Raw genomic sequence first — 12186 nt, 5'->3', positions numbered from 1 at the left:
TATTTGATATTTTAAATCTTTATTTTTTGAAGCGTGAGTAAATCATTGAAAAAAGCATTTCATGGGTGTGAAAGGTGACATTAAAAAATTGTATTGCTCAATTTCATTACCATTGTATACAAAATATTTATGTATGTAAGTGTTTTGTCCCTACATCAACAGTTGTTATTACTTTTTATGCATAATTTATAAAAAAAAATTTGTTATTAAAAAGGTGAATTATATTGTTATGTATTAAAAATATTAGATATTTATGTGTATATAATTACAAGTGATTTCCTACTTCTTCAGATTCACCTTGACAAGTTTTTTTAAAAAATTTATATATTTATATATTTGGAATTTTACAATATTTCAAATACATTCATACACAGTCCTGGAAAAAAGTTTGAGATCACTTGGGTTTTCAAACTTTCCTTAAAATTAACTGATCTCCAGTAAATATGTTGTTATTTAAGTAGTAAAATAACTGTAAACCAAATACAAAGTAAAACCTTATTTTCATATTTAAGAAATTCAAATATAACAAATTATTGCTCACAATTTGTCTGGAAAAAGTTTGAGACCAGGAACAAAAATGTACAACAAAAACAAAACATAGTGGGAAAAACAATGTTTAATACTTAGTTTGTTTACTATTAACCCAAATAACATCAATCAATCAATTGGTCATGGATATAGTAAGAGTTGTTGGCCTTTTAAGACCAATTTCATCGCAAGCAATCACAATTGCTTTTTTGAGATCAGAAACATTAAATTGTATTCTATTGGTATAAACCACTTTTACAAAATCATCCTAAAGGCTTTCTATTGAGTTTAAATCTGGACTTCACAATGGCCATGGCAAAACATTATATCAATGTTTTGCCATGACATTGGCAAAACATTTCTTCTCATTACTAAAAACTGTGATTCCATAAATCTGAATTCTCAATATAAAATAAATTGCAAAGTCCAGTTGCCTTTCCATACCGGAAATTGATAATTTTGGCTGTGCCTGCATTTTAATTTCTGCAAAAGTCTACATAATTTGCAGACTTTTGCAGAACATATTTCATTGTTTTTGATATTACAGGTAGCTATAGTGAAGCTGTAATCTGACTAGATGACATACCAGAAGACATAGCTGTTCTCAATATTGCTGTCTCTGACAAAGTATCTGCTGTCTCAACATTGCAAATCGCAGACATCTCTTTTTGGCCTACCACAATGTTTAACTTTGTCATAATTGTCAGGGTCTTTTAAGTAATTGTGAATTTCCATCTTTGATCTTCCTAGTAGGTCTGCAATGACACATTCGGAATTCCCACAGTCTCTGAATGCACATATCTTGCCTTTTTTTTTATCTGTTAATGTTTTACCAGACACCATCTTTACTGAAGATTGAAAACACACATGGACATATGCAAATTAAGTTACAATGTCTACTGTATTTTAGAATGTTGTAAAATATTAATTTTTGATATTGGTCTCAAACTTTTTTCCAGGCAAATTGTGAGCGATAATTTGTTGTATTTGAATTTCTTAAATATGAAAATAAGTTTTTACTTTATATTTGGTTTATGGTTATTTTAATACCTAAACAACATTTACAGGAGATCAGTTAATTTTAATGGAAAGTTTGAAAACCCAGTTGGTCTCAAACTTTTTTCCAGAACTGTATTATTTGGATTATTATAGAGATCTGACTGATCATTGGTGTATGTGTTTAAATTTATTTTGTAGAAAAGCAGAAAATTCTGCTAGAAAATCCATCTCCTATGTCAAAGAAATGAATAGCACCCATAGAAAAGAAGATAAAAAACACGATACAAGGTAAACATAAATAACAATGAGCAATTACTGTATTTATTGTGACATCATCACAATGCCATGCTGCAATTTTTTAATTTATTTAATTTAAAATATATTTTCTTCATTTCAAATTAGTTCTGTAGTGTCTTGCCCCTGTACATACATTTCTGTTAGCAATAGACTTGTGTCAGTCTATTTTTGGCCTACCATCTTACTCTTTTCAGGGGAAAAGTTTTGAATTGAAATAACATGACTTCTGGTTTGCGTTGGAAGTTCATATATAGTTAATCGAGGTCTGCTGCCCCTAAGCTTTTCATATCTGGTCTTGAATTTCATTTATCTAACACCATTCTCAAGATTAAGAAAAGACAGATGGACAACACTGGGAATTTATAGGTGTACAATTTTTTCAAATTGCAGCCCAGAAATAAAACCAACACACAAATTAAAACACATACAATCTTTACATATTTGCTTTTGATCTTTGTACAATAAAGAGTCTAGTAAACAATGTTCCCTCTAATTTTTTGTAGATAAGTGGAACATATATTTCTCTGAGAGAAAAACATTTTTGCTGAGCAGATTCTGAGCAAAGAATTTTTCTGAATATACATATATAAAATCTTATTTTTCCTTATAAAAATTAAAATAATTAATTATAAAGTAGAGATTAAAATTCATTTTAAAACATACTTCCATACAAAATATTATCTTTTGTCAATGATTTAATGTATTTGATCGAAATATACGTAGCAATAATCATGTTGCAGACAGAGAGAGAAATAAGTAAACAACAATTCAAATCAGTGTGCATGCTCGCCTTCGCGGCGCACAAATTCTCGTGCGTGGCAACAATTTGAGCAGTGCACGGCCGCGCAGCTTAGAGAGAACATTGCTAGTAAAAGAACAATGCAAAAAAAAACTGGAGCAGCATGAAGTAAAGCAAGAATTAGATGGCAGAGCTGGCATCAGCCTAAACTTCGTAACTTTCTGTATCTAGGTCTATGGAAAGTATCTAGATATAGTAATTAAAGCTACAAGTATATCACATAACTTATAAAACATCAGTTTTCTGTAGTAATTATTGTTTAGAAAAATATTTTTTTAATAATTTCATTGAAATATTGTTACAAAAGTACATAGTCAAAAAATTATAAAAATAGTTTTTTTTTATAACTTTCCAAAAGTTTTATACAAGTTTATTTTTTAATATTTAAACTTTAATTATTGTTAATACCTGGTAGCATGAATGAGAATAATTTTCAATTGATAAATAATTATTTTAGTTCATTTTCAGTTTGTTTATGTTTTATTAATTACAATGGTTAATTCTTTAGTGATGATCATTAAACAAATTTTTAATCTTTTTTTTTTAATTAAAAAGTTTTTAAAAATTATTTGAAAATTAAATCTAAAACAAAATAGCCCATATAAAAACTTAAGACCAATTGTCTTCATCGTTATTTAATATTAATTTGTTATATTTTATTTATTTTTTAAATATTTTTTAATCTGTGCACAATTATAACAATTAAAAGACAGACGGTTTGCTTCTACATCACATATTGAAACTTAGACCTAAAAACCAGATTACTTTCCAGGCATATTATGCAAATGATTAAAATATATCAACTATATATTCTGTAAAACCCCCTCTAAAAGAGCACTTTTGGTTCCGAGCAAAAGTGCTCTTTTAGAGGGGGTTTTACTGTAATTTAGAATTTCAAAATATATATTTACATTAGCAGAAACGCTTAAAAAGCAGACGGTATGTTCGGATTCCGAAAGTAAGGAAATCGGACACAAGAAACCATTTTTTCGAAGAGTGGAGGTTCGTCTGTTAATAGTTGGGAAATGCAAAAAAGGGGGGCAAACTACGAGGAAATTTTTGTTATTCAATTAAGTTAGTAGGGAAACTCGAGTGGAGTCTGATCTAATATTGCCACATCCAAAACGCGTCAATCCTTTTGGAGTTTTACAAGAATTGTTTGCAATTATTACTATGCGTTATGGAACACAAACGCAACTCCTCGACATTTTTCGGAATACTTCCGAACAGTTTTTTAAAAATAAAATTTTGTATAGTTGGCAAGTCTAGATTCAAAACGATAGTTACAGATAATGCACTTTTTATTGAAATAAATACGGTGTGTTGACAAGAATGGGGGCTTATAGATTGGGGGAGTGGGCAATCTTTTTAAGTGTACGTAGGAAAACCGCCAAATCTGATGCAAAATTTTCTCACGTGCCAATGGAAATTTTTTGGAGGATATTATTTAGTGTCTTTTAAGAATCAAGAGAACCTTTTCAAATAATCAATAATCCATATACTCACACTTTAGAAACCCGATATATTTTTTCGTGTTTCACGAAACACAAAAAATATATAAAAAGATGTTGGATTAGAAATCACTGCAATGTAAGTAATCGCTAAGTAAACAGTCACTGACTGACTATATATACAGGAATCAGATTTACCGATTTTCGGGGGTCGATTTCTCCGCTCCCCAAAACATCCGAAGTAATTCCGAACATCTCGTTCGAAAGAAAATTGTTTTATTAAATAATGAGAAATTTCAAGATTTTCTATAAAGCGGTTGCCTAAATATAAGCAATTAGTGAAAAAATTTGCCAAAACTGCTATTTTTTTCATATTTCAGCACTGCAGACGTAGAGAAAAAACTACTGGGTCTAGAAAACTCGAATTTTAAACTTAAGCCTTTCTCATTATCAATGAGGGGATCGCCAAACTTTCGGGTCGATAGGTCAAAGTTCACGGGGGTTTCCCATAGAGCGGATTCAGTTTATGGCTTAATTTTATGCTTATGAAGATAAAATTGCGTGGAAACATGAATTTTATTCAAAATGTTACTCAGAATTACAAAAGTTCAAATTTATGCCAATTAAAAATTTTATAATGATTTTTCTAAACGGCGTATCGAAAGCGTCAATGAATATTGAAAGCATGATGTACAGAATAATAGTATGGTCACTGCACTTCCTTTATTCGTCTAACAAAAACCTGTTTGTAAGATGCCACTTTTTCCCGCTAGCAACGCTCTGATCGCATGTCGCACAATTTCTGTAATATAGACGCGGAAAATAGAGATTTTTTATCCAGCATGGTTTTCTGCCGTTTATTTCACAGCAATTTAACTAAGGTGAATACAGATTATTGCGATAAATACAATATTTCTATCTAAAACTACAAATGATGTAAATTCCAGTGGCCTGCGGTTACATTTGATGATAGAAAGTCGTATTTGAATAAAAATTTTAAACATATTGGAAATAACAAAAGTTTGTTTATTTTAATTCTAAAATAGATAATTACATGAAACAAAGTTATAAAAAGTTTTTTATTATTTTCTATAAACTAACTCTATAAGGCAATTTTTTTTCCGCAAAGTCGTTGATTACTTTATCATAAAAATCGCTTGTTGTTGATTCTATCAAAGTATTTATAAGCTCTTTTTCTACCGAAAGCAACGTTAGTGACGACAATCTTGAGTGTTTCATGCTAATGTATCAATACGCTTCGTGGTTGAAAAACTGCGCTCAGCAGACGCACTCGTAGACGGTACCGTAAAAATTAATCGTAATCGCTTTTGTTAGAAACTTCATTGCAGGTACTTACACAAGAAGCGCTCTGTTATCCAAAGTCGCAAAAAGTCGCCGAATTTTTCATTTCGCTAATTTTCTCTAAAAATTATATTACTGTCAAATGTAAAACTCAGATTAGACCACTTCTGGCATTTTTACTTACACTTATTTTTATTTTTTCTACATAGTAAGTTTATCTACAAACTATGATATTTTCATATAAATAATTACATTTTATTTTTGACACAGTGCGGCGGCGGGTCGGATGAACTGACCTCGCGAATCGGATCTGGCCCGCGGACCATAGTTTGGTGCCCCTGGTGTAGTGGGCATAAACGTAACACAAAAACGAAAATAAAAACAGAAATATGGAACACGCTATTTAAGCAGTTTCTGCATTTATAATACAGAACCCGCTTAAACTCGTATACCGATACCGTGAAAGTATTTTTTAACAAAAAATTGCAGAACTAGTAAGATTTCATATTGGAAAACGAAAAACTGGTAAGCAAAGCAACAGTAACAGTTTTACAATGGCGATACCCGTTGTTGCCACCTTAGATACAGCGCTCTTGGTGGCAACAACGGGTACCGCCATTTTACTTTAATTTGTTCGATTATTTCGTATACAGTACTGTAGTAGGAAATAATCGTAAAAATAATTCATAAAGTCTTGTAGTTAGTAATTCTTTTTTCTGTTCCGGAAAAACAGTTACAATCCATTATTAATAAAGCATCGATAAGAGAAAGTGGACTAAATGGCCCAACAGTGGCCAAGCGGTTCCGTTCCTTTAATACCGGGTAGTTCTGGACGTGAGGTTCGCGCCTCGCCAGGATGTGGTTTTCCGGGTTTTCTCCACGTTTGTAACGCCTGAATAGGAGCCTGTTACGCTTGAAAAGACCTCCCGGAAAGCATTATTCCCCGCTCTCACGTAAGGCCAAGCCGTTAAGCTTCGGCCGGATCATCGGATACTCACAACATCGCTCTATAGGAGTAATATAGCCGGAAAGGCTGACACTCCATATAAAACAATGAGACATAGAATAAATGGGCTAAATACGATCAAATGTCATCTACTAGCAGAAAGTGGATTATTACAGATTTTACAACATAATGGCGTGACCATGTTATCAATAGATCGTGATTGAAAGCATTTGGTCGGAGGTCACCGAGCGCCGACCGATCTTGTCGTGGCGTAACAATACAATTATTAAACAAAAACATCTGAGATGTTAAACAATTACGTCAAGTAATAATTTATAACAATTTGATCGTCGTCTAAATTGTTATAAATTATTACTTGGCGTAATTGTGTAACATCTCAAATGTTTTTGTTTGGATATTTACAGTCGAGTCCGCATAAGTCGACACCCGGATAACTCGACACCATCGGTTAAGTAGTCAGTTTTCTGTGGTCCCGGCCGACTTAAATAGGCATTAATGTTAAAAAAACTCCGGTTTACTCGACACCGTTTAACTCGTCACCACTGGATAAGTCGGCATACTTTTGCCGTCCCACATTCTGATAAGTCGTCACCCCCTCCTGAAAAAATGAATTCACTCTGCACATGTGGTGCAAACTCATTAGGAGGGGGGAGTTGATTTATTTATTAATAATTGATTTCTTAATATATATATTAATAAAAATGCCTTAACATTTTATGTATTTTTATGTATAAAATAATAACAGATAAACAAAAAGAAAATATACAATCTACATCAACATCACTCAGCGGCCGGATGGCCGAGCGGTCAAGGTTAACAGCCTGCCGCCCTCGGGGACCCGGGATCGAATCCGGACGGGTCGAAAAATCCTCAGGAATATTTCGGTCCGTCCGGATATGTCGGTCCCCGTCCCTCACCACCCGGCCGCCCCATTGTGGGCTTGGCCGAAACCATAATGGGCTTGCTATAGAGGCCCTCTTACTGCCCACAGGGCGGAAAGAGTTAAAAAAAAAAAAAAAACATCAACGTCACACCAGAATCCAATTTTGCATTTTCTCATGCCAGAGGCATTACGAATCCTTAGACATTACTTGCCAACAATTGACAATTGCGAAGTTGATGTTTTCAAGGCGTTCGTGATCGTTGAAAAAAGTAAGTCGAGACGGTTAAGGGCTCAAAACAAACAACACTAAACGAATTTTTCAGTTTTTCATCTACAGAGTAATTGTAAATGGAGGACACAATGTATTGTAAGCCTGCACTACTGTATTTTATTAATTGCAGTTTTGTGGTTTTTTCCAACTTCGCTTTAGTCGTCACATCGGATAACTCGACACATTTCCACTTCCCCTTGGGGTGTCGACTTATGCGGAGTCGACTGTATTTGTTAAGGTGAGCACTGAGTTAAGAGCCAGAAAAAAGTCGGTGGCGTGCAACAAGTTGCCCACCCCTAGACAAGTGATTGGAAATTAGTAAAAGAGATAATTACAGTTTATCTTTATCTTATCATAAAGTTTTTATGTTAAACATAATTTGAAAATTTAATTAATTTGCAATCATTGAAACAGTTTTTTTTAATTATTGACAAAAGTATTTAAACTTTAAAGAAACAATATATAAATGTCACATTAGCATTTTATTGTCATTTGTATCAGGATTATTTTCCTTCATTTCCCGTAATTCTTCTTGTTTTTTACGTCTAAAAAATCCACACTAGAAAGAAAAATTAATTTGCTGTTTAAAAATTTAATAAATTTTTTCATTTGATATTTAAAAATATAGGATAAAATATATTACATTAGGCTTATATACAACTAAGAGGCTTCGCGCTCTTAATGGCCTACGGCGGAAAGAGAAATGAAACGAAATGTTACTTTCTAAACTGCACACCAATTAAGTGTCATGTTTTCAACAGTAAATTCAAAAGTGCGGTGTTTACGACGGTACGAATTACATACGGAAATTATGGTAATTTACGAACATATTTGCATCATTAACAAGCTTTTAATCTGACTTAAGTTGCTTTATAAAAAATTTACAAATACTGTTCTATTAATAATTAAACTTGATGCTGAAATTTTTGTATGATAAAAGTATTTGTGAAAATGCAATTTTTAATTATTTCGTGCTTCTTTATTGCGAAAAAGTAACGTATAAATGCTTGTATTTTTGTATTCCATTCCATTAAAGCTGCATGGAACTACAAAGTTGTTCGTTGAAAGTAAGCTCCATTATATTGTAGATGAAATTAAAAATGTTGTTTCTTTTTTATACTTAAAGGTTTAAATAATTTGTGTTATTTTATTTATACATACCTTTACCAATAACAAAATTATGAGAATAAAAAGCAGTAGTCCAGCTAATATGCTCACAATAATTATCCACATGGCAATTTTCTTTTGAAGAATATACTTCTGTAAATATGTTCCTACCTATTTTATAAGAAAAAAATTATTAATTAAATTATCTATATTATCATAAATTAATTTATTAGTTTTACTGTTGCATAATCCTTTTCTGAGGTTTTATTTTTATTCTGTGTTAAAACTATTCCTTCTGATATAATTGCAGTGATAGTTTGTTTTCCCTAATAATTAAAAAAAGAATTATTAACAATATTATTCAAACTTTAAATAAGTTTTTATTAAAATACTTACAATATTATTGTCCAAGTTTTTTAAATTAATATATCCGTGTAGTTGGAATTTTGCAAAACTTTCTGTATTTAAAAATGGTCCCATCTTACATTTGAAAGATTTGCAAATAGAATTTGAACAATCCTAAATAGTAAAATTATTTAAAAATTTATAAAATTCTAAAAACTTCACTTTAAACTCAAATTATTAGGAAACTATGCTTTATTCGAATATAACTTGTTACATGGTTAAAACCAAAGTGTTTTGAGCCTTTTCTAGTTCATTTTCAAGGTCTTAACTACTACTAAAGAGGACAACAATAAGTATTTTAAATTAAATTTTTATAGACTTTAGAATGTTTATAAGATGTAATGCTGTTCTTTTAAAATTAAGATCCCGAAATTGAGCCAGATGGACTAAAAAGTATATGAAGTGGAATGATAGAATAAAGCAATGCAACTCATGGGTAATCTGCCAAGGAAGCAATGCGTTTCGAAGATAAGTTTATATGGGAAACTAGCTCCTATATAAGTTTTACACACGCAAAGAAAACCTGGAAAATTCCACGTCGCCAGCCCATTGGCGAGGCGAAAACACTCAACAAACTACCGATGTTCAATGCCACTGGTGGGAATCTAAAAAGCATGTGAGTTTTAAATATAATTTAAAAGTTCATTTCAATAAAGCATAATTATTTTTAGATAAAATTTAGAAGGAGATTCTCGACATTATACAAGTAATTATAAACACCATTTTATTACTTACTAAATAAACTGGATAAAAGCCTGAGTGATTTGCATGGTCTTCGTGTGTGTATTTTCTATTTATGACAGATGTAATAAAATTTACTTCACTACAATTTGTAGGAACATTATTAATTGTACTGTTGTCAACCTGTTAATATATTTAAACTTTAAACTGATATTTTAAAACATAACAAGTAATAATAATAATAAAAAATACCTCTATTTCGGGTTCTAAAAATTGCAATCCGCTTTTTGAATGTTTTATTGGAATTGAAAATACTACTACTACTAATGGTACGTGTTGTTTCAGAGTTTTAAATATCTAAACAAATTTAATAATTTTTAATAAATAAACTATTTGTGGAAAATATATAACATTAAAAAAATCACATATCTAATATTAATATCTGTTGTAATATAAATTGATGCATCAATATTGTTCCGATAGATTATTCAGATTTATATCGTGCTCTAAATAATCTTTTAATTACATATATAGGATGTAGAGTTTGATTATGTTTCTGTAGTAAAGTCCATTTATCATGTGTAATATTTTTATGAAGGAGATAATAGGGATTTATAATATATACACCGCAGGGTTTCTCATAAGTGTGGAACAACAAGAGTTTTGTTGATCTTTGTTTATTCCTTTACAGGTAAAGCATGTGCCGAATAAGGAGGAAAAGGCTATTTTGATGGTGAGGACCCGCAGTTGGCATGAAGTTGCCAAATAGTTAACAGGATGCATCAGACTAGTAGTTTGGATGTAGCCTGTTAAACTCTCTAGTGACTTCCTGTCGACTGCAAGTTCCTCTACCAAAATAACTTGAATTTATTCCTCCTTACTCAGCACCATGTAAAAGCATCTATAAAAGAACAAACTAGAAATTGACTTGACTCTTGTGGTTTCAGACCTGTGGGACACTTGTAGATACGTTTAAAATACAATAAAATAATACATATAGCTAAGAAAAGAGAGATGAATAATTAATTAAAAAAATTTAATACTAATACCGTACTAAATGATTTTTACTCTTATACCCATTGATTGAGAAATCTAGCAACGAGTTGCGTAATTTTTCCGGCAACATTTGAAATTGTGTATGGCGCCATCTGTTATTATATTTTATTTTAAAAATGACAAAAAGCTTAATTTTGAGAGTAAGAATGAGTTTTATTTTTAAAAATTGTAAATGCTAATAACAAGCAAAATCTTCATTAAGTCCAATCCTACTCGAGATATTACACACGACCTCTCTTATCCCCCCACCCCTTGACCTTTAACCAGCAAACTTTAATATCATCAATCTTCCTAATACACAAACCTTCCTGCAAAATTTCAGAAATTTTCTATAACAGGCACAGGAATTATTAATTTAAGTCATCAGAATGAGTGAACAAAATCATGTCCTCCCCGTACACAAACATCCATTCATACAGAAAAAAACCTAAATGTTCTTTGCATTTCTCGACGTTTCAAAGTCCCCGGTGTCCAAAAATCTAAAAGTATTGAGGAAAGGGTCATTTTTTGACCAAACTCCATATATATATATATATATATATTGTAATTGAATATTGTAGTTTAATTCATATTTTACTCAAAAATTATATAGAATACTTGAAATGTTTGTTCAGAAAAATTCCTATTTAATTCATTCCATAAAAATAATGATTAGTATTGAAATTGTGATGATTTTAAATATACAAGTCGAATCGCGATAAGTCGACACCCGGATAACTCGACACCCTCGGTTAAGTAGTCAGTTTTCTGTGGTCCCGGTCGACTTACATAGGCATTAATGTTAAAAAACTTCGGTTTACTCGACACCACTGGATAAGTCGACATACTTTTGCTGTCCCACACTCCCATAAGTCGACACCCCTCCTGAAAAAATGAATTCACTCCGCACGTGTAGTGCGAAACTCATTTGTTTTAGGCGGCGTACTTCCTTAAGCTGGGAAATTGATATATTTATTCATTGATGTTGTTGAAACCGTGTTGTATTTGCTTATTGTATACAGGCACAATGAAGTGACATTTTTCTCAACACTAGGCTAGTTGAATCTTTTATTTAGTTAGAACGTTTTTTCCATACATCAACGTTTCGGGCATCAGCCCCTCTTCAGCTAACTAAATATACAAAATATTTTACAGGACACAAATAAAAATTAGAAAACTCACATAAATTCCTTGTAAACTATACCTCACCTCAGCATGGATATTACACACACAGCAAAAATTAGACGACGCTTAGGCTTTTAACATTCTCGATATCAGTTTTTTTATCATAATTTTAACCTTACAGGTCTAAAACAGAACTTTTTCTACATTTACTTACTTAAATAAAATAAACTCTGTAAACTTTAAAAACCAAAACACCTACGAATTCCAAAAGGATGTTTTACCACCTCATCTACCAATCTGACAATTCTCATATAGCGCTGTGTTCTGTAAGTTACA

At 31.5% G+C, this 12186-nt stretch overlaps 1 protein-coding gene across 2 annotated transcripts in view; it reads right to left on the bottom strand.

The window, feature by feature from the left end:
- Positions 1-7899: 7899 nt before the first annotated feature.
- The window catches only part of LOC136988245 (integrin alpha-9-like), a 38327-nt gene continuing 34040 nt past the window's right edge, over positions 7900-12186 (bottom strand). Inside the window, exons 22-27 of one of the 2 annotated variants that reach the window (XR_010882732.1) lie at positions 9943-10047; positions 9745-9873; positions 9001-9123; positions 8844-8930; positions 8659-8771; positions 7900-8056 (exon numbers count right to left, since the gene is read on the bottom strand). Coding sequence is in view for 1 of the 2 variants with exons in the window: in XM_067286101.1 (XP_067142202.1) it covers positions 7967-8056; positions 8659-8775; positions 8844-8930; positions 9001-9123; positions 9745-9873; positions 9943-10047 (651 nt within the window). In the remaining variant the exon portion in view is untranslated. Of the gene's footprint in view, positions 8057-8658; positions 8776-8843; positions 8931-9000; positions 9124-9744; positions 9874-9942; positions 10048-12186 lie in introns of both variants that reach the window. The other variant, XM_067286101.1, reaches the window with a different exon arrangement.

The sequence above is a fragment of the Centruroides vittatus genome, unplaced genomic scaffold (assembly GCF_030686945.1).
Source record: "Centruroides vittatus isolate TY-2023 unplaced genomic scaffold, ASM3068694v2 scaffold_324, whole genome shotgun sequence".
Lineage (NCBI taxonomy): Eukaryota > Metazoa > Arthropoda > Arachnida > Scorpiones > Buthidae > Centruroides > Centruroides vittatus.
The sequence above is the reverse complement of the archived record's forward strand: the minus strand, read 5'-3'. Positions and strand labels throughout refer to the sequence as shown.